General features: G+C 35.6%; 2 protein-coding genes across 4 annotated transcripts in view; one reads left to right on the top strand and one right to left on the bottom strand.

The window, feature by feature from the left end:
• Positions 1-361: 361 nt before the first annotated feature.
• The window catches only part of LOC128895098 (DBF4-type zinc finger-containing protein 2 homolog), a 58,637-nt gene continuing 33,293 nt past the window's right edge, over positions 362-25,705 (bottom strand). The window contains exons 1-4 of one of the 3 annotated variants that reach the window (XM_054157373.1): positions 24,407-24,547; positions 16,403-16,730; positions 6,770-7,496; positions 362-1,380 (exon numbers count right to left, since the gene is read on the bottom strand). In XM_054157373.1, coding sequence (XP_054013348.1) covers positions 1,296-1,380; positions 6,770-7,488 — 804 coding nt within the window. In that variant the 5' untranslated portion in view covers positions 7,489-7,496; positions 16,403-16,730; positions 24,407-24,547 and the 3' untranslated portion in view covers positions 362-1,295. Of the gene's footprint in view, positions 1,381-6,769; positions 7,497-16,402; positions 16,731-24,406; positions 24,548-25,705 lie in introns of those variants that run through there. The other 2 variants (XM_054157375.1, XM_054157374.1) reach the window with 2 other exon arrangements.
• The window catches only part of LOC128895093 (methylosome protein 50-like), a 47,751-nt gene continuing 46,840 nt past the window's right edge, over positions 24,795-25,705 (top strand). Inside the window, exon 1 of the mRNA XM_054157366.1 lies at positions 24,795-24,934. The gene's annotated coding sequence lies outside the window, so the exon portion shown is untranslated. The remainder of the gene's footprint in view (positions 24,935-25,705) is intronic.

The raw sequence follows: 25,705 nt of genomic DNA, 5'->3' as shown, positions 1-25,705 counted from the left end.
ATATAATTGTCAGAGCTGTGCACATTAGATGGAAGTTTGTGAAGGTGAGAGATGAAAAGTCCCCGTTGTAAGAAACATTAACAGGCCCCGTGAGCTTCATACGCTACAGAGGATCGAATGATCGCCCCATTCGTCCTGGTTTCGTTAACGTATACCACGAATGTACCACCCAACCCGTTCCCAGCCGCATAAACACGAGATCTTCGGCACACGCGAAGCGTGATCTACAAAGCACGATGCGGGACTGTGCAAGTGAGTAGAAAAGAATGATATTCGATGCTCGTTTACTCCGAACGTTCCGTGTACACGTGAATAAGTAACACGCATGGATCAATGATGCAACAATCGCGAAGAAGATTTCTTTTATTTTTTTTTTGTTTAGCAAACTTATCGATCGATGTGCACAGCCAAGCAGAAAAGTGGTTCGTTTATAATCAGGGGTAGGTGTTTGGGGGCGAAACGAAAGAGAAGTAAAAGTTGGGACAGAAAAACAATGAAATAAAGAGAGAGAGAGAGAGAGAGAGAGAGAGAGAGAGAGAGAGAGAGAAAATTCACGCAAGGCACGAGTGACGGTGTGAATAGTGAAATAATGAATGAACACATGATTCACAATAGAATAGGAAGAGTGAAAGTATATGATCGTGAACGAAAGGGTTTCTCGCTCCAGAGGGGAGCGAGGGGACGATAACGAGGGGGTGAAAGAAACTCGTACAAACCGGGGATACGTGATGATTCGGTGGAGAGAAGAGGTGGAGATCAAACGTAAAAAATAAATAGATATAAGTAAATATATAGAGAAAGAAAGAGCAGCGATGATGTTGCCATGTACCTGGGAGGTAGGGAGACCATGGCTGTGTTCCGAAACTACAGTAGCCTCTATGCCTCCCCACTCACTCCTCTTGATTCAGTATTTCGTCTTATTCTCACAGATCTATTTGTTCTTTGCTTTGTTCACGACATATGTACGTACGTTGGATTATCCACCAAATCCAATCAATTGACTCTGAACGATTGCACAGCTTGTTGTCAAGTGGGTCCACAACCAAAGGTGGAGGGGTAACGTGTGGCGGGGGGGTTTAAAGGCCGACGACGCCCCGCCCCTGCCTCTTATCTCACTCACTCTGTAAAACTTTACCTAGTTTGGAAACACAGTCGTGGTTCAGTCAAAATCATGTCATAAAATGGTATTCAGTCGCTCGAATTAGTCACGTGACGTCCAATTCTTCTAAAGGACGGGTTCGTCACGTGTGCGGAGACATAATTCATTCGTTTTTTTTTTTTTTTTGTTTTTTTTTTTAATTGTTTCTCTCGCGCATCGCAATGCGACGCGCCGCCAGCTTACTCACCCCTGCCTCTAAGTCGCCCGCGTCCACAAGCGAGCTTGCAATTTGAATGGGCCCATCAACTTTTTTATGAGGAACGAACTGGTCGGCAAAATAATTGACAAAAATCAGCATGATACTCATGATAGTGATACATAACGCAGACGCGCACACAAACAACTCGCAAACGACCATCGCGTCGAACAACGAGGGTATCGATTAAGACGATACCGAAGAATATACAGATTCGGATAATTTGCAATTTTTAGCTTATCGTTTTGTAACTTTGTCTATAATGAACGATAATGTAATCAACGTAAATATTTTCTTCTTTTCTTTTATAATTGTAATTATTTTGTAACTTACTAATTTGTAATTAATCATTCGTGAACTAGAGTTGTTAGGAATTCGTCGAACACCTTTTCTGCTTTAACGAAACACAATTTTTAATTAAATAAGTTCTGTTTCGAGCTGTTTTTATGTTAATTCTGATACCATATTTTGTTTTGAAAAATAATGTTTTGTAACGAACAATATTCCTAAGCCTCTACGAAAGTTTATTTAATTAAGTCAGAATTTTACAAATTGAACATCAAACAAAACTATATACAGTTTTGACGTTACTTTAATGTCCAAGCGCTTATTAAAATTCATAATTAATATTCTTGTTTCTGTTAATTAACACTGTTTTAATATTACGACGAGCATTTTGTTCGACGACTAAAAAAAACTTGTTATAAGCGTTGAGCCATGAGTCACAGTTCTTGAGACAATTTACATTCAAACCATGTTATTGTTCGTTAGAAACCGAACTTTTTTCATATTCAACATTTTTTTCTAGCTCCAGTACCTCTCGAGAAATTTACATACGTATTTCATTCAGAAATTCGAGAGTAGTTTTCACCCTCTGAACATGAATATCAATATTCTTTGTAAGATTAGAATTTCCTTTTACAGTGGGTGTAGAAAGTATTCGTACACCGATAAATTTCCAAAAAAACTATGTGAATTGTAATGTATTAACTTTTTTTTTATAAACAATGATATTCTACATATTCTTGGAAATCTCTAGAATAGATACAGTACGAAAAGATTAGGTATTTTGTATAAGTGAGAAATCAACAAGAAAAAACAATAAATCGATAGAAATACAAAAGCAATAAGTATTCGTACAAGTGTAAGTTGCTCTTCGAAGCATTAAATTAATTAAATTATTAGTTATTCGAAGTGGGATCTTCTTCAATTCCTCTATTAGAGCCATTTTTAAAAGTACTTTACTGGAAATTTGATGTTTTCTAGTTCGTACGGAGCAGTAAACTAATGTGTTTACGTTACAAACTCTACTGCAAATGGTTCGTCATAAAAATCGTATAAATATTTATTGCTTCTATACTTTTACCCACTTTTCGCATTTTTTTGTTAATTTCACAAATTATATTAACTAGTAAATGTTGTTTGGACTATATCTATCTTAGAGATTTCCGAGAATATGTAGAATATCATTGATTATAAAAAAAGGAGTTAAGAAACTACAATTTCACACAAAACTTTTTTGGGAAATTGATCGGTGTACGAATACATTCTACACGCACTGTATGTTTCGAGGAAGTGTTATGCTTATCACTATATAGGGAAGTAGTAATTTCTCGATATATTTTGCACTTTCCCTACTAAAAATTATAAACTAACGCAAGTTGAATGGTTGAATGATTCTACTTCAACGTCCCATCTTCGTAAACAATGTGCAATTGCTATCGCGTATCGACACAGAATTGGTCACGTAAGGCATATCTTGAATGCTGTGTTTACAAACAAACCGGGCCTGGAATTACTCTATATATAGTGCATACCTCATAATATCCAAGTATCCGAATATTAAAGTAACGTTAAAATGAACTATTGTTTTATATGAGACTTATCCGATATATTTTATAAAAAATATTCCATAAAAATCAAGCATTTGAGTGGAATAGTTTGTATTATATTTACAATAATGAAGCAAGTGAAGATAATAACTAAACAAAAGTAAGATTAATAACAAGTTTCAATGATTATATCTTCTATATTTATACTTGTATTATAATATTTTATCTCCGCTATTATCAACAAACGAGGTTGACGCTTGACAAACGAGAAATATGTATAGCACACACTTTATAAGAAACTACGAATAAAATAAATTAACTATACACTTTTGTTACTATAATCAATATTTCAATGCAATATATTCTCCACTTACTTTATCTTTCATCGTACAGACAAAGTTATAAAACGACAATTTAAAAAGTGTTAAGTGTCTGGATATTATAATTACTCGCCGTACATATTCGTGTATTCTTGCGTATATCTCTCGGTTATCAAGCGGGATCTCTGTTCAATCGCACGCGAAATCTGTCGTGGCGTTTCACACGTGCAGACAACGATCAGCGAACGCGTATACGCTCGATGTGCGAATCAACAAACGAAATCATCGGCTTGACCATACGTTTTCCACCGTCTCGTCGATATTCTCTGTTACATCGCGCATGGTGTGTCATTGCGCGTTTATTTGTGTACGTGACTTCGAAAGAACGTGACATGACATCGAATGGAATGAGCAATAAGTGGTAAGCCTGCGAGCGCCGCAGCCAAAAAAAGAATTCATGTAAAAACCGTTTTAACAAACAAATCACCGAGAAGTCTCGATATTTACTGTATATGACCGAGGGTGTGTAAGTATGTACAAGAATAGGACTAGAGCGAGTGTGATTTATGTATATATGATAAATGGCACGGCACAAAGCCTTGCATTGCATTCTCTGATACATAAAAAGTCTATATAAAATGATAAGCAGGGAAAACTTGTCTGTCTTGTTTGTTTTGTTTTTCTTGTATTCTTTTCTTTCTTTTTTTTTCCATTTACTTTTCTTTTCCTTTCATTGAAAAATGACAAAGTGAACGACGGCACCGCCACTTAGGCCGGGAATTACCTGGATGCGTTTAGAGAACATTGCAAAAACAATTTGGACATTTGAAAAAGAACAATGTTCGTGGAAATGGTTCGTTGGATAGTAATTCTTGTCTACGAGAGAGCTTATGATCGATAAGTAAGTGCTATCGATTCGGGTACTTGAAGGCGAATAATAGAGAGCGAGAAGTGTTCTCTTAATTGGTATGCAAGTCTTAAGAGCTTAAATACGCTGTTCTACTGTACTGCCGTGGCACTAGACTAAGTTAATTCGAGTAAAACTTTAAAGAGGTGGAAAATTGTAAGATCTCAAACTTTAATCAAAGCTACATCGGAGCGTTTCGAACGCAAGGGAGGCTAAAGTAAATTCTACGTTTTAATCGCTTAAGAAAAAAGAATAGATTATGTGATTTCTATGCAATAACCTAGAAAGAGATCACTACGGAATATTAATACAGGATCCTAGGAGGAGGCGCTAAACTATGAAATCAGACTTTAAAAGTTACTATGAATCCTCGAATCAGACTGACGAAACGCCAAGATCGAAGATTCATGATCGACGAACGATATTTTTCCAACGGATCTCAGTAAGTATATGCGCGTAATCTCGAGTTCATTTTGTCTAAGAAAGAAATGTACGACGCATCGCGAGTCGAGGGCAATAAAAGAAAGAAAACATGGCGAAATCCACGAGACTTTCGTGACGAGAGAAAAACGTATCTGGTAAATCCGGAGAAATCGGTGAAAACGAAAACGATCGTCAGTTATCGGGTGGATGGGTACATCCTGTACATCCAACAATCCAGATAATTCTCAAAGACGTCGGTGGCGACGCCAGCCGTACAGTCCCCGACGCTTAATTACTCTTAGCCTATGGAGACTTGATATCTCATTAAAACTAAATGCAACTTAGTAAACATTTCTCGGTACAATATCGAAGTAAACTCAGACCTTGTTTATTTAAACAACTGGAAACGGATCGCAGAACACTCGAATACTCCCACCAGTCAAATGAACCTCCTAAAGAATTTTATAGAATTCACAGTCTGTATTTTATGAGAGGAATATAAAATAACTAAAATAACACATGTACAAAATTTAGAAAGAACGAAATGAGAAGAATGTCGAAAGGAATCGTACAAGTATTGGCTATTCGAGTTAAAGAATATTCAAAACAATAGATCGCTCTATTGCAGAGGTGAGAAATTGGTTAGAAGGTATAATCTCCTAGATTATATTGTATAATTGGATAGTATAGCTTTCACAGGTGTGAAAAGGCTTCAGTCCGTGTCGTCATGATTCCCCACTGGGATTACGAGAATCATTATAAAGAGCTTTAGAAAAGAAGCTTAAGAATTTTGCTTTTTAATTACAATATTACTATAAATCGATAAATGTTAGGTATTACATCACAGGAATAAGGATAATTGGTTGCTCCGTGAAAGTACAATTCATTGTAATAAGTTAGCTCATAATAGTCATTACAAGCAGCATTATATATATATATATATTATAGTTTACAAAATAAAAATTAAGATAAAGTGGAAATGTTGGACTATTCTGGATCAGGACATAATAAATATAAAAAAATTAGATCAATCCGATATTTAACTGTTCGATAAGATTACATGGGTTGGTTTTAAATAATATTTTATTGTTGATATCTATACTTCAACAATTCTGAATTTGTTTATTATTGAGAACGCCTAGAATTGATTATTCTAAAAACGTATGTGTATAGAGAACAATTTGATGATCGAACCATCGATAAAATTACATGGATTGTTTTTAAATAATATTTTATTGTTGATGACTATACTTCCACAATTCTGAATTTGTTTATTATTGAACCATCATTGATATATGTATTAGGATGGCTTGTTTCTGAACTATAGCATACTTTGCTCGAATCTTTTCCTAGAAGGCATGGTTAAACAATAAAAACTGATAAGAGACACACCAAATATAAAGTAAAATTTATACATTGTACTTTCTTTTAATTTCCTTTTTCTCGACGGTGAGTGTATTCGAATATCGCACTATTTCTTCGATACTTTAGTAATCTTCTGTTGTTTACATTGTACAGGCAAGAAGAGTGATCAATTTAGATGAATTACCTACAAATTACCTATTCCTATTCATCGTATCAAGACGTAACAAATGCAAAACCCAGAGAACTGCACACCTAGCTAAGATTCTTACCAAGTCATCTCGCCTCTTCCAACCATGAGTAACGTAAGCGTCAGGGAGTGTACAACGTCCTCGGCAAAATCTATCGTACGTATCGTGTGTTTGAAACATAAACTCTCCCCCTCTGTGGTGGTGTCGCTCCAAGTCCGAACTCGCAACCGGGAAGCTCGTGTCGGTTAAAAAAACGCGTGATAATGAAATCATCCAACGCGTGGAGGTGTTTTCACATTAAAAAGTAAGTAAGTAAAAAAAAAAAAAAAATGAAAACGAAAAACGTTAAGGTAGGATCTATGGGTACGCGGAAACCTACCTTACAAGCATCTCCCGTAGAGTGGCTTCATCGTCCTCCTGTACCTCTTCCTGCGTCTCATTACTGAACGAGCCGCGGCTTGGGTGATGATGCTGGTAACGCCTGCCGGTCGGCCTACCGGTGCTGCCGACTGGATACTGTCCGTGCAGCCCGTGATGATGATGGTGATAGTGATCTGAGTTGGTGGAGGCCGAGTGCAAGTAGCGGGCGACGGTGCTGGTTGCACGCCCCCTGGTCAGCTTGAGGCCGGTAGCACGCGGTAGTACGGCGCCTGTACCGGACTCCACGTAGCTTCTGCGCGCGGCATACTGCTCTTCCTCCACCCTGATGATCTCCTGACGTCCGCTCGATGCCCGATCGGCCGATCTGCCGTGCGATTGCGCACTAGTCCCGACACTTTTGTTGCTTTTGCGTCCGTGAACGACGGCCGCGTTGATTGCGCACTTGTCGCTACCTTTGCTATGTCTCCACCAGCTGCTACCGCCGACCTGTGCACCAAAATCGAGCCTCTCCACCTCCTCCTCTTCTTCTTCCTCTTCCTCCTCCTCCTCCTCCTCCTCCTCCTCCTCGACGGCGGCACCAGCCGGCCCTGGCTCCGTATCCTGAGACCCCGAAAGGCCCGCGATTTCCTCGTAGAGGCACTCTGAATCCGGATCCGTCGACACTGCCGCGCTCTGCCACAACTGGTTTATTGGCTTGAAGCCGCGTGAATCGGCCATCGTTTGAGCTACGCCAGGACACAGAGACACAGACAATTTATGCAATCGACATCGTCCTCTGGATCGTCCTAACTAGTACCATTTTCGGTGTGCTGGTTTTTTGTAAGGCACTGCGAGGTGCGATCGAAAAGTCCTGAGACTGGATGAATCGTAATAGGGCTTATCCTTGGACGTTATTGTTTCAACCCTTGGCGGACGATCGGTCGATCGGGTGATCGATTATCGCCTGTTTGCGTTCAACGTGCACACGTGAGCATATGATCCCACCGGGCCGACGCAAGGTTCCGAAGCGGACACGGCTGTGTGTGCTTGTGAACTGAAGCTGGAATGGACCCAATGGGCTCTTATGCTACGATAGAGATCTATCAAACACGGGGTTATTGTATAGCGAGAGAATATATCGCTCTGTGTATACCCAATGCGTGGAAGATTCTTCCGTGCACGTGTATTCTATGTATATTTCGAGCACGATGAGCTTACGAGTACTTGAGACTGCCAATGGCTATAACCACCTAGGTCCGGGGACCAATAATCGATGTTCTACCTTCTACTAAAGCCTGGAAACCCTTGGAAATCTAGCGCTCTCTTCCAATTCATCGAGAATAGTATACTTAAAGCTTCCATTCAACTCTAATCTCATGTGTTATAGGAATATTTATTTCTGGATTTCTCTTATTGGAGAAGCTATAATTAATAACGTCAGGAGATTACACCCGTTGTTTTCGGCAGACAACGTTCGTCTTGATCCAGGATGGCCATTAGTAATGGGTCAAGTTTCATCGGTAAGAAGAATTCTGAGAATAAAAGCATTTGCAATGCAGAAAACTGGAGTAAAATATTTGAGGCTTTCACGACCTGGTTCTTCATGGTTGGTACTAACTGAGGTTTTTGGCTGTAACTCATGCCGGTTGAATAAGATACTTCGAAGTTTCACCAGTGCAACAATGTACTTGCAACGCAGAAAACTGGAGTAAGATATTTGAGGCTTCACGACCTGATTCTTCATCGTTGGTACTAACTGAGGTTTTAAGATTGAAAATCTTTTTATTTTCGAATAGCCGAAATTTATAAAAGATATAACGATATAGAAAAATTTCTCACGATTACTGTGTTCGATGAATACTTATTCTGAGCCGTGATTCTTATTAATATTTAATCGAAGACTGAATGTTACTATATGCATTGCAAATAGTCAATTAATTCGGAGATATACATATTTAATGCATTTTAAAGTTTCAGATTACTATACCAATGTTTTTCGAGAAAGTAATATTTCTGAACATGAAAAGTTGAGAAAAAGTAATCGTGAAATATTTTTCTATATTTTAGTATCTATTGATTAGAACAGTTAAAACTTAATATCTCCGACATAATGAAACATTTGTGATACATACAGTATTTTTCAGTGTTCGATTAAACATTAATAACAATTACGGTTTAGAGTAAGAATTCATACGAGACATTAATCGTGAGAAATTTGTCAATATTTTGATATCTATTGAATATTAATTTCTGACAATAATAGGGAAACAATGATAGGGAATATGATTTTGCTGTGATATTAATGTTTCACAAATTATTTTTTCGATTCTTGTTCGTCCTTCCCCTTTTCTACTTTGAGACGCACAAACGAGTCGCGACCGTCGACCGAGACAGATATATGAGGAGTGGGAGTTCATTCCTCGACGATCTTTCGGTCGGTATGGATCTCGTGATCACGCGTCCGCGTCCCACGTCTCTCCTATTTGTAGTTTCCCTTAGTTATCGTAGCTTGGTATTGGTTGTATCTTAGTTTGGTTTGGTTAGTTTCAAGGCATGCGTGTACGAGTGTCTCCTCTGACAAATAATTATTAATCATTTGTTCAATTCTTTTGTTTGTTCGTAAGTCCATATTGGACTCACAACTCCGTTCTTCACTTTTGTTACTATTACTTCATGTCGGCGTCGGTCGTCTTCCTCTCGAGTCCAAATCCAACAAGAGGAAACGGGACTGACTCTGTAAGTTCAGTTTCATGGTCGCGTCGCGTCGCGATCTCAAGACTTAGACTTTGAAAATCGAAGGGAATTTTCTTTTCCTTTGATTTTCATCGTTTTGTACTTAGTACTAAGCTCGTCGACTGTAGAGTCGATGTAGAGTATGCATCTATGTATGTATACTCTATCTAGAGGGAGATCGAAGGAACTTTGATTCCTTCTATCTCCGGGTCTCCAGTCGCAGCAACCTCCACGTGGTGAGATCTGGTAATCCGTATTATTCGTGACGAACAATCTTTCGTCGCGAGTAATACCGAGCTAATGGCTGCGAACTTGTAATAAGATCTTTAGATATAAAAAGTGTAAAGTGTAAAGTGTAAAGTGCAAAAATGTAAAGTGTAAAGTGTAAGTGTAAGAAAGGATATCCTGTCGCGGGAAATCATTAAGTATGGTGCCGGTTCGCGATAAGTTAGTCGTGAGATATCTTGTCACTTTATTTTCAATCTCTCCAATCCTTGTGCGTGTGCAAAGTCTATAAATTTTTTGATATAATCCGTGTTCTTTGGATAAAATACTCCGAAGTTTCACGAGCAGTGCAGCTAGGTACTTCTGAGGTCAATCAATGCGTCATTTAACCTCTGAAGAAGCTAGTTGCAATGTTCGCGAAATGTCAAAGTATCTTAGAATCTGGCTTAGTATCAACCATGTAGAAGACTAGAGTTAAATGAGCTTTCAAGTATAAGGCCTCGATGAAGTGAATAACGAAAAGAGGACTATTGAGGTCAATGAGTGTCTGGTGTCTGGTTAGACTAGCTTAGGACAGAACACAGTCCAGTGGTCCTAGGACCTAGAGATAAGTCTTTGGCTCCGAAGTGCCAGTTTGGCACTTCAACTGTCCTTGAACTACAACGTACAATTTATTCTAGGACGACATTTAGTTTTAAAAATAAAAATTGAAACTTGAAAGTCCTCTTTCCCGAAATTCAATTACATTATATAATATAAATTGCTGTAATTTGTTCGAATGTCATTGAAATTATTTTAAATTTCGTATAGGTGCGTAGTAAGATATACTGATGCTTATTAATCTATCAAAAAATTGAAAATCCATTACTGTCTATTAATATTTAATTGCAAATGAGTAATTGTCAACTAACGATGGTTTTCATTTTCATTGTTAAAAAGTGTCAAACGAAGAAAGAAGTTTTAAGTATTCAATTTTTATTTTTAAAAGTAAACGTCTGATGGATAAACTGTGAATATAAAAAAGTTGCGTCTTTTCAATCTCTATAAGGTGATATTTATTTTAGATTCGACCAATCAAGTGTTGCGCTCCTTAGAATTTACAATAAAAATCGTCCCTCATTCAAAGAGTTAATGGTGCTTCTTAAATAAATTTAAGTAAGTAGGTAGAAATGGACAACTGTAACGAATGATAACAACAAATGATGGACGACAAATTGATGACTATCTTCATCAATCTAATCGATCTTTTTGTGCTTTGTGTAATACATCATCAAACTTGTATCAAACTGCTATCTCAAGAATTTGATGGTAACAACAGATTACACGTGACTAATTTTTGTTAATAATCACGTTTATTATACATTGTGAAATCACTTTCTGTTAACGGAACACACGTTACCGTGAAATCTAATGAAATCTAATTCCTTCCGTATCTAATTTCGTGTATGATAGACATAGAAGATTCTTTCACCTTGAGCTCACGAATCTCAGACCAATAGTGAAGGTCTACCTCAACATAAACAACAGCGTTCATAATTGCTGCCTTTTTCAACTCGTTCGTGCATATGGGTACACTCGCGGCATCGCACCGTTGTGCAATTGTCGTGTCGAGGAAAATTATTTTTTATTATCTATGTACGCCACTAACCGCAAGAACGAGTGCACAAGCAGCGATGCCATGTGGCCACGTAGCGAAGGATTCGCGATTATACACTCCCAGACAAAAAGATAGCACACCTGTGCTATTTCATATGACACCACTACCACAACAAAAGTATACATATTTCTCATAATAATATATATACAAAACTATATTTTCCTAATAATGCATAGAACCCTCTTTACTTTCTATAATTTCCACCATCCTTTAAGGTAAAGAATTACATATATAGTTGTTTAATTTTGATTTGTGTAATTTTTGTTAATGGTTGTTTACGAACATCGTAATAATAATACGTACATCCGTCTGGGTCATCAAGGGTGAACCGTTTCGCATCCGTAAGGATGACTTTTCTCCAAGTCTTCTTCCAAAGTACATGCGCATTTGCAAATAACAACAGTGTCTCCTTATGTTTTGCGTTTAGTGATGGTTTCGCCATTAATCTAGTCCAATTTATAATGCCTAGTCTGGAGTCTTCATGACGAACATTTTGCATATTTGTTTCTACGCCAGCTTTCTTAGCGATCTCTCTCGCAATTATTATTGCTCGTGTATCGCGTTTAGATAATGCTGCTGGTCTTCCTGTACTTTTATTTTTTCCATATGCACTTGTATATTCCGGCAAATTATGCAATAACTCTTCAAGTGCGACTACTTTCTTTTGCAATTTGAGTAATGGGTAACTTTTGTTTCCGCAGAGCTAATATTACACTAATGTCACTTTCACTAAACTTTTTGTCACGACCCATTACGAGGATAGCGATATAACAAAGCTCTAGAAATTGAATGTAATAACTCCATGAAAATTCACGGAACACTGAAGAATATGTACACCTAATTCAAGGGTGCTATCATTTTGTCTGCGTCGGATTATGTATTTCTTTTCGAACTAAGGGAACTCATTGAAGTTAAGTCAATCTATGTTATGTTTACATATTCGTAGAAGGTACATTTTACATATAACTCAGAGTTTCCACGCTAGCATAATCTTAACACAAGATATTAAAGATAGCACAGATGTGCTATCTTTTTGTTTGGGAGTGTATATGTAACAACAAAGGGAAAGACGACAGAAAAATACGAATAAACGATGAACCGCGAATTCACGTGCACGATTTATCGTATCCTCTGACCGTTCGAGTTGACGTGCAGTTAGGCTACCCGAGAATCCATAACAGCTCGTTGCGAATTAATCGGAACGATTCTCGTGTCAATTCACTGAAAGTCTGACAGCAGCCAGAACAGGGGTGCGGTGATTAATTCACGCAAAGTTGTCCGACACCGCGCTCAACGAGTAAAACCGCGACTAAAACCGTACAAATTTCATGCGCACCGACAGCAACTGATACCGTAGAGATCAGTGCATTCGCAAACTATTGGGAACGTTCAGAGTTGAGTAAATTTTATATCGAACGAGAGATAGAAATTTCAGATTTATTCACGAGGATGAAAACAAATGAATCAGGCAGCGGTTCTTCTTGAGATAAACGAGTCGTGTTACTTGGAAGAGGATAGTGGCTGGAGGATTTAATTGCTTTTGGATGTATGGAACTTTTATTGTTTATTTGGTATAAAATTTACTTAATCTTCTATGGGCCGAATTTTTTTTCTACAGAAAAACTGCAAGGCGTTTACTTTAATAAGTGAAGATTGATAGTGTTGCTAACCGTCATTAAAATAGTTATTGGTTATGAGAGATACTATACAGGGTGTTTCCTACTTTTCCGGAAAGATTGTAGGAACATGATCTACAAATAAAAAAAAAAAAATGTTATCTTCTAGCAACAAAAATTTCAACATTTTAATTTATCTTCCTTGACCAATATAAAATATCGTCGCGAAGCTTGAACTGCCTGTGAGAGGATAGTGGCTGGAAAATTCATTTGTTTTTATTCTGACGAGTAAACGTAGCACTTTTATTCTTCATTCAGAATAATATTTGCTCAGCTCTGAACACGACCCATCGAGAAGTCATGAAATCAGTACAATAGAGAGAAACGAGTAAAGATACAGTAGAATTTTCAGTGTATAGTAATTGATAGATATAGGAACCTTTGCGGCGAAATAAAATCGAAATCGCTTTTTTCATCGAATAGTTTGAATTCTCAAAAGTAATATAAAACGTGTCCCATCAAAAAAGTCGCGCTAGTGACCAAAATGTGTCGCTTAAAATGATTGTCTGTATGCGGGTGATGCGCCAAACATTAAACGCGTTTCTCTCGAAACGCTGGCATGCTGGCGTCAGTGATAAATCAAATATCGTTAATCCAATTTCCATGATATCTGACACAAAAAAAATACTTTTCAAAAGCTTATTGTGTAATTTATTTTTGGAACGAAAATTCATTTCAATTAAACGTACAGTACTGTTATAAAAAAATGGTGAAAAGTACCCTCAACTTTGACGCTGCAAAAGTGACATAATCCTTCAAAGAGGTAAGCTAAAATAATCGGGAAAATATTTGAAAATTTAAGAGTTCGAGAATTCCTTTCCTAGAAGTAATAAAAGTAAATTAAGAAGTATTCATCCATCATTCGATATTTTTCAAATATCGAAAGTATTGAAGTTCTAGGTATTGAAGTTCTAGCTTCACGAGGCACATGATGATTCCAGAATTAAGTGAAACTTCATGAAATGGCGCACCGCGGGGCAGCGACACGAAAGTCGTCAGAGATCTCGTCAACTTTCTACACGCCAATCGGAATGAATTAAGCGGACACGATGAATTCGCAACGGCGATGTACGCGAAATTGGAAACGCCAGTTACTGCAAGATTGTGCTGCAGTAATTAAGCGAGCCGGCTGTACGCGTCGAGTCGTCTAGGGACGACAATTAAAGTACCACAGTAATGACCATTATTAATATCGTTCGTTGTCGTTAAGTACAGTCGGGTTCGTCTCGGAGGCCAACATCTGAAATATAACAGGCTTGCTCTTGCCAACAGCTTCAAGACGCGTGAACCGCACAAGGAATATCACGTTCAGGGATAACCTTGGGTATCGTGTATCGAGAATAATTCTGTATAATTCTTCGTTCGACCAAATATGAGATTAACCATTTGAAGTCCTGAGTCGAGTCTGACTCAACGTCGTGTTTCTTTGAAGTCAGTCCTATCGTGTCGAGTTTACCTCAACGTAGGAGTTTATCATACAATTGCGTGCTTGGAAATCTAAGGATTTACAGTCCTTGAAAAACTTGACTAGAGAAAATAAATAAAATTTAATTTGTTTTCTGATTCACTTCAAATAACAATTAAAATTGTTCTGTGTGTACAATGATTCTTCTGAGGGGTGTTTGCGCAAACATGAACGTTGTGTTTCTTAGCTTTTTAAATGTTTTATCACGTGGAAATTGTCATTATAAACGTAAACAAATATGTATAATTTAATTTTTAAGTAAATCTTGTTTTTCGTTTCCTCCCTCAATTTTAAAGTTATTTAATTAAAAACAAATAAAATATATAACTAAGTATATGTACTTCATAGTGTGCATACCTCCATTTCGAAGAAATAAATAGTCTCGGAAATAAAAATTCTGAAGAATGATCTTGACTTTGACCGTCTAGACCAAACATGGCCAACATACAGCCGGCGCAATGAATTTACAGTTGGTGTAGAAAGTATTCGTGCACCGATCATTTTCTAAGAAACTACATGAAATTGTAATTTATTAACTTATTTTTTATTATCAATGATATTCTACATACTCTTAGAAATCTCTAGAATAGACAAAGTACAAAAAGATTAGTTATTTATATAAAGTAACGAAATTTAAATTAACTAAATGTTGACATTATTTCGGATGAAATTTTCTTCCATTTCCCTATTTACTGGAAATTTGATGTTTTCTAGTTCGTACGGAGCAATAAACTAATGTGTTTACGTTACAAACTCTACTGTAAATGGTTCGTCATAAAAATCGTATAAATATTTATTGCTTCTATACTTTTACCCACTTTTCGCATTTTTTTGTTAATTTCACAAATTATATTAATTAGTAAATGTTGTTTGGACTATATCTATTTTAGAAATTTCCAAGAATATGTAAAATATCATTGGTTATAAAAAAAGAAGTTAAGAAAGTACAATTTCAGACAAAACTTGTTGAGAAATTGATCGGTGTACGAATACATTCTACACCCACTGTATGTGGCCCGCGAACAATTTTTCAATATTAACATTTAACTTCTAGTACTTAATCAAATGAATTCTCGATACTTCTATACAGGGTGTCCCAAAAATGTTGTAACACCTTGAAAGGGGTGGTTCGGGAGGTGATTTGAAACAAGTTTTTCCTTAGCGAAAATGTTGTTCGAGGCTTCGTTGAGGAGATATTAACGGAAAACGTCGATCAATCAGAGCGCCCGTATACCGTTGGAGCGGCCGTGGTAGCGAAGGCTACGTGCTAAGCGGCTGCGTCAATGTCCTTGGAAGTTCCATGCATATCGTGTCACTTGTTCACATGCAAGCGTGACCGCTTAGTGCGTAGCCTTCGCTACCACGGCCGCTCCAACGGCATACGTGCGCTCTGATTGGTCGACGTTTTCCGTTAATATCTCCTCAACGAAGCCTCGGACAACATTTTCGCTAAGGAAAAACTTGTTTCAAATCACCTCCTGAACCACCCCTTTCAAGGTGTTACAACATTTTTGGAACACCTTGTATTTTTTGAAAAAGATTCCGTTATGATGAATTAAAACATATATTACTTATTACTTTTTTACTTATATTTTTATTTCCAATCCAGCCCGAGGGAAGAAACAGTTATCCAATCCTTTATACCGTATCATACAAATTATAGACAGCATCGTTATTCAAGATCCTCGCGTAACAGCCACGTTGCTATAATTACGGAATTATTAAGCTACCTCACCTTGATACATTAGCACTCTAATATCTCGTTACCTCAAGAAAATCGTGCCGAGACGTATCCGGTAATTATGAAACAATTCACAGGCCATCGATTATATTGCGAATTTAATTTGCGATCTTTAAATCGTAATCGGCGAGCGATTAAAAAGCTATGCAACTCACCTTAAACAATTCGCAAGCCATCGTGCTAGACGATGATACTATCACGCCACGACGTTTCTCGTGCTTTGGTTACACCGTTCACCAGCCAGGATTTCTGCAATTTGCCAGAGACAATCGTCGTTTCTAACAGCTCGACTCTCTCGACCACGTGACAAAGCGAGCAGGGAACGTGCAACGTGAACGAGCACGGATGCAAACGAAGGAATCAATGGGATTTCCAACGCGGTGTGATCACTGACGTATCCAGAAATGTGAGGAGCCACGCGCTTCCTCCTGATGATGAGCCTGTCCTTAGACTCGGTACAAGACGATGTTGTACGCTGAGAACCTGTAAAATAAAATACAAACTTGTTAGGGAGTACTTCCTTCTTTCCGTTAATTGACTTAACGTATGTGAATATCTGAAAATAATGAGTAGATTGTGGATTTTAACGCAAATTATTATATTCACAGATAGTGAAAAAGAATTGAAACTTTAATGAAAGTATATTTTATTTTCTAAACGGTATGACGTGCATATTGTTGATATATTTTATATATTTTTGCATTTATGCACATTCTCGTGTATTTTGCTATATTTTGAGTTGTCATGAATGGGTAAACAATTAAACATTCGCAATTTATCTATATAAATAAAATTGAAGTGTTTGTCTGTCTGTTTGTTTCGGCTAATCTCCGGAACTACCGAACCGATTTTAAACATTTCTTCAGTAATATGAAGCTACACTATCTCTGAGTAACATGGCCTATGGTTTATTTTTATAAAAATACGTTTCCAATTTGAAATTTCAAAAGTTGTATCATTGTTATACTCACAATAGAAATATCGATTGAAACATCTGAGTTATGGAAAAGAAACGACAGTCATCTACTGATTCACGAAGGAACGCGGCTGAACAGTCAGTCGAACGCGAATCACATACAATAAATAGTATTCTACGCGGGTGAAACCACGGGGCACAACTAGTCTGATAATAAGATTTTATGATTTTTTTTCCCTAAAAAAAAGGTGGTCATTATCCCATAACAGAAAATGTAAACATTAAAAAGTTAAAATATGATACATACATGTTTTTGTACATATTTGAACTTCACAACAGTGTAATCATATCTACTTAACCTTTCGACTGCAAAAGGCGCATATAAAAGCGTAAAGAACGGCGAGGAATATAATTTTGTTGTAATATTAATGTTTCGTGAATTCTTTTCTCGATGGATCCAACCAGCATTCGCCAGTGTCATAGAAACTGTGTACATCTCGAATTACAAAGTTTGATAATTCAAAATTCAAAAAAGTTTGCAAAACCGTATCATAATTAAAGAAAATGAGAAGGGAGGTTTCAATAACAAGAAGCATTTTAAGTTAGTGATTTCAGGTTTCGGGTTGTCTAGAAAGTTCGCGGCAATATTTAAACAAAATTCAAAGGCACATTGGAATTTTGATATATATTTATCGAATTACATAAGTACCATTTTGTTCCACAACCTTCTTACCTTTTAATAGATAATACAGTGGGTGTAGAATGTATTCGTACATCGATCAATTTCCCAAAAAGATTTTGTGTGAAATTGTAGTTTCCTAACTTCTTTTTTGTAATTAATGATATTTTACATATTCTCGGAAGTCTCTAAGATAGATATAATCCAAACAACATTTACTAGTTAATGTAATTTGTAAAATTAACAAAGAAAATGTGAAAAGTGGGAAAAAGTATAGAAGCAATCAGTATTTTTACGATTCTTATGACGAACCATTTACAGTAGTGTTTGTAACGTAAAGACATTAGTTTATTGCTCTGTACGAATTAAAAAACATCAAATTTCTAATAAAGTACTTTTAAAAATGGCTCTAATAGTGGAACTGAAGAAGATCCCTATTCGAATAACTAATAATTTAGTTATTTTAATGCTTTAGACGAGTTGCCATAATTATAACATCAAAAGGAAATCCCTACGAAGGAAGTATTATATACATTTAAATTAATGTAAATTTCTTTTTTTTTTAATGGAGTTTTAAAAACGAAACAGTTGTGCAAATACTTATTGCTTCAATATTTCTATCGATTAATTGTTTTTTTCTTGTTAATTTCGTAACGTACATAAATAGCTACTTTTTTTGTAATCTATGTATTCCAGAGATTTCCGATAATATGTAGAATGTCATTGTTTATAAAAAATAAGTTAATAAATTACAATTTTTCATAGCTTTTTTGGAAATTGACCGGTGTACGAATACTTTCTACACCCACTGTATGTTATTTGTTTTTAACTATTCTGATATATTCAGACCTGTACCACGTATCAAAAATCGACAAGAACTTTCCAGACAACCCAATAGTTATCACAAATTTGTGCTTTATGTTCTGTAATAACGAGAAAAATTGGTGAAGTACAGTTTAGATAACTCGTGAGTATTAGGAAAACATCTCTCCTATATTGTGGGTACATAGATAAGAAAAGACTTAGAATGCTATAAGCAGTTTTTACTTTATCAGTAATGCAGTGTTAAGGTCCAAACAATCTCGTATGAACACGTTGCATCGATATCTTCTACGGAACTTATTCGACGAGAAAAATGTGTCAATTAAATATAAACGATATCAAACGACCAACACAAAATGATTGATCGTTTTACTGTCGTTGTCGAAGTCGATGGCATGAAAGATGTAATATTGTTTCCTAAAAGATTAACATTCTTAATGACTAACGATTACTCGGTAATCATAACTAACAATTAATATACGTATAATTGTGACTAATAAAAGTAATTTTCTCAGAAATTACTTGTCAATTGCGATAACTTGCGAAAATGACTTTTTAACGACTAATTTATTCCGACTAATGATCGGTCATAATTTTAGTCTTCAATTTTGACTAAATATTCCTAACTTTGTCATAGTCTTCAGATCACTGAACAAACTAACGTAAACTTGTTAATTAAATCAAAATCTCTCAACGAGTTATGGAGTATGGAGTATGGAAGAATACTCCATCGGATGTCCACGCAATTGGAAGATTGCTGTCTGACACGGTGCAATTTATACTCGGTTCTCGGATTATTCAGGGAAACTGTCCTCTGATAATGTTGCGCAATGCGTTTACGCAGCCAAAAGACAAAAAAAAAAGAATGAACAACGATTGTCATTCGATGAACGCGGCTCGAGAAAATTATTTCAGAAGCATAAACGATTGATTGCAAAACAGAGAAATGATGTATCCTCGTTCCGTGGTGTCCGAGCGTAAAGAATGCACGCTGTTGAATATACTCTGAACACCACGAAAGAAAAGCTCTCGGTAGTTGATGAAACGTTGAATGCGGCTTCGCACAAAGACGCCAGTAAACACGGTCGAGTGATGTGTAATTACAGCCCGAAGGTGTAATTTCCAATACGACCTTGCTTGGCTACACCGACCGATCGAGGCGCAATCTTCACAATAGTTCTCCTTTTATTTTATTTATTTATTTATGTATGTAAGGAGCACACACCTTATATTAAAAAAGAAAAAAAAGAATATAAGTGCAGGTATGTCCTTGACTTGTAGGGTTAATTGCGTTTTCGATGGTTAAACTGTCCTATGTGATGCATTTAACCCTTTACACTCGAATGTCACTCACTAAGCTTCATTATAGGGAAAAGCCTACCTAGGATGGGTACGAAAAAGGTGCATGTCTACCAATATTTTTTTGGACAAACAATACATTTTCGGGTAATGAGTTTTAATTTTTCCCGAAAGAACATTCTATTTGAACATTAGTGCATGTGTCGCAATTTTTGTATTTAAAAATATTTTAAATTAACAAAGTTGTAAAAGTCAGTAGCGATGTCGTTTTTTACATGAGTATTCCGCAGTGGCCGCTCTACAGAGCTGCTTTAACACTTTGGCCTATGATTTACTGTAGGATCGTGCGTGCCATAATCAGGTATAAAATTCGTTGCGTACTTTCATATGACGGGCTTCTGACTCGTGCTTTTCATGTTCGATTCAAATTTTATACCACGAGTCTCACACGTTTGTTATAGGTTAAAGAGTTAATAATATCAATAAAATTGAATATTAAATAGAGATCAATATACAAATACTATTGATAGGCAATTATTCAAACGAATAAAATTAATTCAAAAGAAAAAATATATAAATATCTAAATTGATCGTAATCAGCATTTTTTATTCTTAATGATAACTCAGAATAAAAAAAATCAAAATTAAAATAAATCTATATATTAATCATTTCTAACCTTTACGTTTGTGCGCTTCTAAACGATGAACGAAATTACTATCTTATCAAACGTATTATAATGGTAACAATAATTATCACAACAATGACTCATCAAATACATACTGCAGTAATTACGGACACTATCAGCATTCTTATTATAAGTCTAATCATCCGAGACAAAAATAGTCATTGAAACCACACGAGTTGTGAAAAGATAATGGACCAACGCATTCCATTCTAATTACAGTTTGATATTACAAGGTTAAAAATGAAATTTTAATTCGAATAATGGATGATGCATAAAAACACAATATTGTGATTAATTTCAGATATTTATTCGATTGAACAACTAACTCAAAATATTACTTCATTCTATAATGTTAAATTAAAAATAATTTATTATTCACGTAATATATATGCACAAAATAAGCGATATACTTTTTATGGATAAACAGAACATAAATAAATCTGGATTGCTTTGTTAATACACATCGTCATACATACAATGGAACAAGAAAAAAAAAAAATATAATTTGATTGTTAACCGCTTCCCGTACTTTGACGAGTCTGATTCGCGATGAAGACTTTGGCCCAAACATGATCCAAATATTACGAGCCAGGCTCATAAACAAATAGTCGGGCCAAACATAACCATAAGTTTCCGACCATAGTTTCGTCGAGTTAAGTGGTACGGGAAGGGTTTAATTGTCATTTTGATTTGTTCGTATAGTTTGAACTCAAATTTTTATTTAATGTAAGATATGATATTTTAAAGATCATATTAATAAACGTAAAGTCGTTTATCTTTAAATTATTATTTAGACACAAAATCTAAATTCTGTTTAAGAATAGTGTTTACAAGTCTCCTATACAGAGTGTCTACGTATAAGTCCAGACATACGCGGGGTGACAATTCTACAACAAATTTCCAATAAAAAGTTACTCTTAGACATTTTCTTTGTGTCGCCTTATTCTCGAGTATTTTCACTTTTAATATTTTTTCTGCGTTTTCGACTTGACACTCTTTAAACGGGTATAATTCCACCAAATTACAATGCAAACTTAAAACTAAAAATACCATTCAAAAGAGCATTAAATTTGCCATCTCCCTGATGCCAAACTAAAATTTATTACGTAGATTTAACAAGTGAAAAATTAGGTCAAACTTTACATTGTGAAAATTTTAAAAAATTTGACTTCTTCTCTATCCGTTTTTCGGTTTCAAAGACATACTTGTTTGGTGGGCACTGTTCGAGAAAAACTTCCTCGAAGTCTCACCTTTTCAATGACATAGTAACAACAAATTTTACAGTGGTATTTGAGGGAAAAAATGACGTTTAAATCTAAAAAAGCGTGGGTTTTTAGTTAAAAATCGATAGTTTTCAACAAAAATCGATTTGTCACTTTAAAATTATCTTGACATCGGGTTCGATGTATTTTTTAGTGACACTTATGAGCCTCCCCAATTAGGAAAAAAACGATTTTTTGACATCTCAAGCCTCTCCCAGCCGTGTGTAGAGCCTGAGTGCGAGGTGAATAATAATTGTTTTTGAACATGTATCCATAGAATTTTCATTTTTAGAGACTGTTTAATCAAAATCAACCTCGGTGTACCGATAAATAATATGGAGATTGGAACATGATCGATTTAACACAGCAAAAAATCGATGTTTTCGACGCAGGAGAACAGATGAGTTTTGATTTAAGAGGCGGGCATTTTGAACGCTTTTCTGCATTTAAACGTCATTTTCTCCCTAAAATACTACCGCATAATTTTTTTTGACAATACAGTTCAAAAGCTGATACTTCGAGGAAGTTTTTACCGAAGAGTGCCCGCCAAACAACTATGTCTTTGAAACCGAAAAACGGATAGAGAAAAAGTCAAATTTTTTGAAATTTTCACAATGTAAAGTTTGACCTAATTTTTCACGTATTCAATTTTCGTAATAAATTTTAGTTTTGCATCAAGAAATTGGGAAATTTAACACTCTTTCGAATGATATACTTAGTTTTAAATTTGCAATGTAATTTGGTGGAGTTATGGCTATTTAAAGAGCGGCAAGTGGAAAACTCATAAGAAAAATTAAAAGTGAAAATACTCGAGAATAAGGCGACACAAAGAAAATGTCTAAGAGTAACTTTTTGTTGGAAATTTGTTGTAGAATTTTCACCCTGTATAATATCGAACGAAAGCATCAGTTCATAGTATCATAGTCTTTAGAATAAATTGTTTTAAATTTAGAAATTTATAAATTTAGAATAAATTAAAATACTTGAACTACAACAACATTAAAAAACTATATAGTCTTTCTGATCATTTTTAATTTTTCGATAGTTAGTGGAAATTAATATAAATGTTAAAAGTAAAACTAGAAATTTCCTTAGAAAAGAGTAGTGTTCTTAGAAAATTAATTTGGCAATAGGTAGCATTGAAAATAATATAAATAATAGAATTGATTATAATGAATTCACGTACAGCTCCAAGGGTACACAGCGTCTATAAACAGTAATACAAATACTTACTATTATTTCTGTATTATTGTTTTCTGTTATAAAATAAAATTACATAGAAAAAGGAACTCTGTAATTAAATATTTTTCATAGTTAGAAACATTTCTATGGTAAAAGGTATGCTGCAATGATACATTTATCCAGCACTGTACATGCCTGTGACAACAAACGCGCGATAAAATGCCTCTGAATGAAAGGTCACTGAATTCTTGAACTTTTGCTTTCCGTGAATGATTGTTGTACTTCGAATAAATATCCACGAACTTTCAAATAACAATAATGATAAATAGACAGAACTTTTTTCGAATAATTCATTTGCCAAGTTTGTTCGTTTAAATACTTATGTGATTATATAATCTAGATTTTAATTTTAAAGTTTATAACATATTCCTAGAAAATTTTCACAGTTTCCTCCTTAACACTTTAAGAGAACCCCAATTTTTCTGACATTACGATCACTAAACACAATTTCATAAAAATAAACATTTTCAGTTTGAATCCATTCATTATTGAAATTAATAAATAAATAAATCAAAATTCGATCTCACATTCCAATAAGAAAGGAATACCCACTACATTTTCGAAAAAATTGATTTTAGAATCCATTTTAGATCGAAACTATACGTAAACTAATCATTAAACAATCCATTTCCTACAAAACAGATCTTTTGAAAATTAATTCGGAAAATCATTTTTGTATTCGCTAATTATATGTCACACATACTATGAATGTTTAAGTTAAACCTGTATATTTATATTCAAAAGGAATATTATTAAGAAAAAATATTGATCAAAAAGGTAATGTTAAATTAATAAGTGTTAATCATTTATTCAATTATAGTGCGTTTATAAATACTAATGTAACAGATGACTGATAAACTAAGATGTGTCCGATGATTGATTCACATTCGTTTATAATTGCCAATTACAAAACTACCAGCTTTGTAAATTGCATGTTTTTCTAGACCAGACATTCCTAACAACAATTGAAAGACATTCTCTTTCGAATAAAGCTACTCATTCTCGATTAAATCCACTAATTCTTCAAGCATGTCCAACAAAAAAAAAAACACCGAGCTCCATTATAAATATTTCCGTCGCAAAAGGATAAACCAGATCGATTTAAACACAACAAAGAACAAAAAGAGTTCACCAAGTGGACTAGAAAGTTCGATTCATTTTAGGAACGGGTATAGAAGAATGGATAACTTCGTAAAGATCAATACTTCAGAAAATTAATTCAGCATCGTGAATCCCTGGTTCTGATGGCTTACCTTGTACCGAATCGAAATCCAGATGGTCAGAGGTTCACAATCACTCACAAACTCACGACGGAGGAACACAGACGCACTGCACACCGGTTCGCGGTTGCGCGAAGCGTAAACTACTGTAACAACGTCGCGTCTCGAGGTATCGCAGACGACTAATGGTCCCGTCGTGTGTTCCACGTCGAAGATTACACGAAATCTAGAGACTTTCTCCCCACTGCAAGTGGTTGCTGCTATCCGATCGCTTTCATTCGTTGTCCTCGTTTTCGTCAGTGTCGACCGACGCGATTTGTCATTCACCAGAACGTTACGTGTTTAGTTCGTGTCCGGTTTTCAACGAGTCGCACGAGTTCCTTCTTGTCTACTTCTACTTCTGCTTCGCCGTACCGCGGCAGTCTGTATCTACTGAATGGCTGGAACGCATCGCTAGGTGACTACGAAATGCAAGCATAGAGAATATTCTAATCACATTGCGCGTCGGCTAAACCTCAGATGTCGAACGCTTAAGTAGTTTTATACATTGTCGACTTAAAGGTAATACATGTTTAGAATAAAATACTTTAAGCCTTGTAGTGCCGATTTAAAATATTGCATTTCAATTACACTAGTTTACAGCCAAATGTACATTCAATGCGACAATTTTGTTCTTATGTACTTTGGCCTACTAAACTCGAAAATCGCAAGAAAACATTTCTCTTTGGATAGGTTTCCATTATATACATTTTAGGCCATATCTCGAGTTAGAAACGTCCGATTGGGTCGCGCGGGACGCCATTTTAAACGTAATCGAATTTCCAACAATTGGTTTTCACATTATTTTCCAATCGGTTCAATAGTTTACATATGTCGCTCAAAATTCATTTTTTACATTCTCACTTGGATTTTTTCCCGGAAAATCTTGGCGATGTAAGTGACAAACACGGCGAAAGGTTTCACCAAGGTATCAAAACTATTGAGCAGCGCTATCAAGGATATTGGGATGAAAGAATGTTGGGGGACTACATTTGGTTTCTCACCAGAGAAACGAACCCAACGAATAACAGAAGACAAAGTAAAGGCCGAAATTATCTCTAATCGAAATTAATTAAATAAATGTTTCCTATATAAACAGGAAAAAAATACAAAAACAGAGTAAAATTGGAATTTTTGTACCTTTACTCAATTGTTCCTAACTCCAGTATTTATCCATGGACTTTCTTCAACAAAAGCTTGCTTTCTTCGTAAAAGTGCGATCTATACGTAAACAATAAGAAACTGGACATAATTTGACAATTTCTATTTTCCCATGCCAATGGAAGAAATATT

This window comes from Hylaeus anthracinus, unplaced genomic scaffold (assembly GCF_026225885.1).
Source record: "Hylaeus anthracinus isolate JK02 unplaced genomic scaffold, UHH_iyHylAnth1.0_haploid 4, whole genome shotgun sequence".
In the NCBI taxonomy this organism is placed as follows: domain Eukaryota; kingdom Metazoa; phylum Arthropoda; class Insecta; order Hymenoptera; family Colletidae; genus Hylaeus; species Hylaeus anthracinus.
The sequence above is the reverse complement of the archived record's forward strand: the minus strand, read 5'-3'. Positions and strand labels throughout refer to the sequence as shown.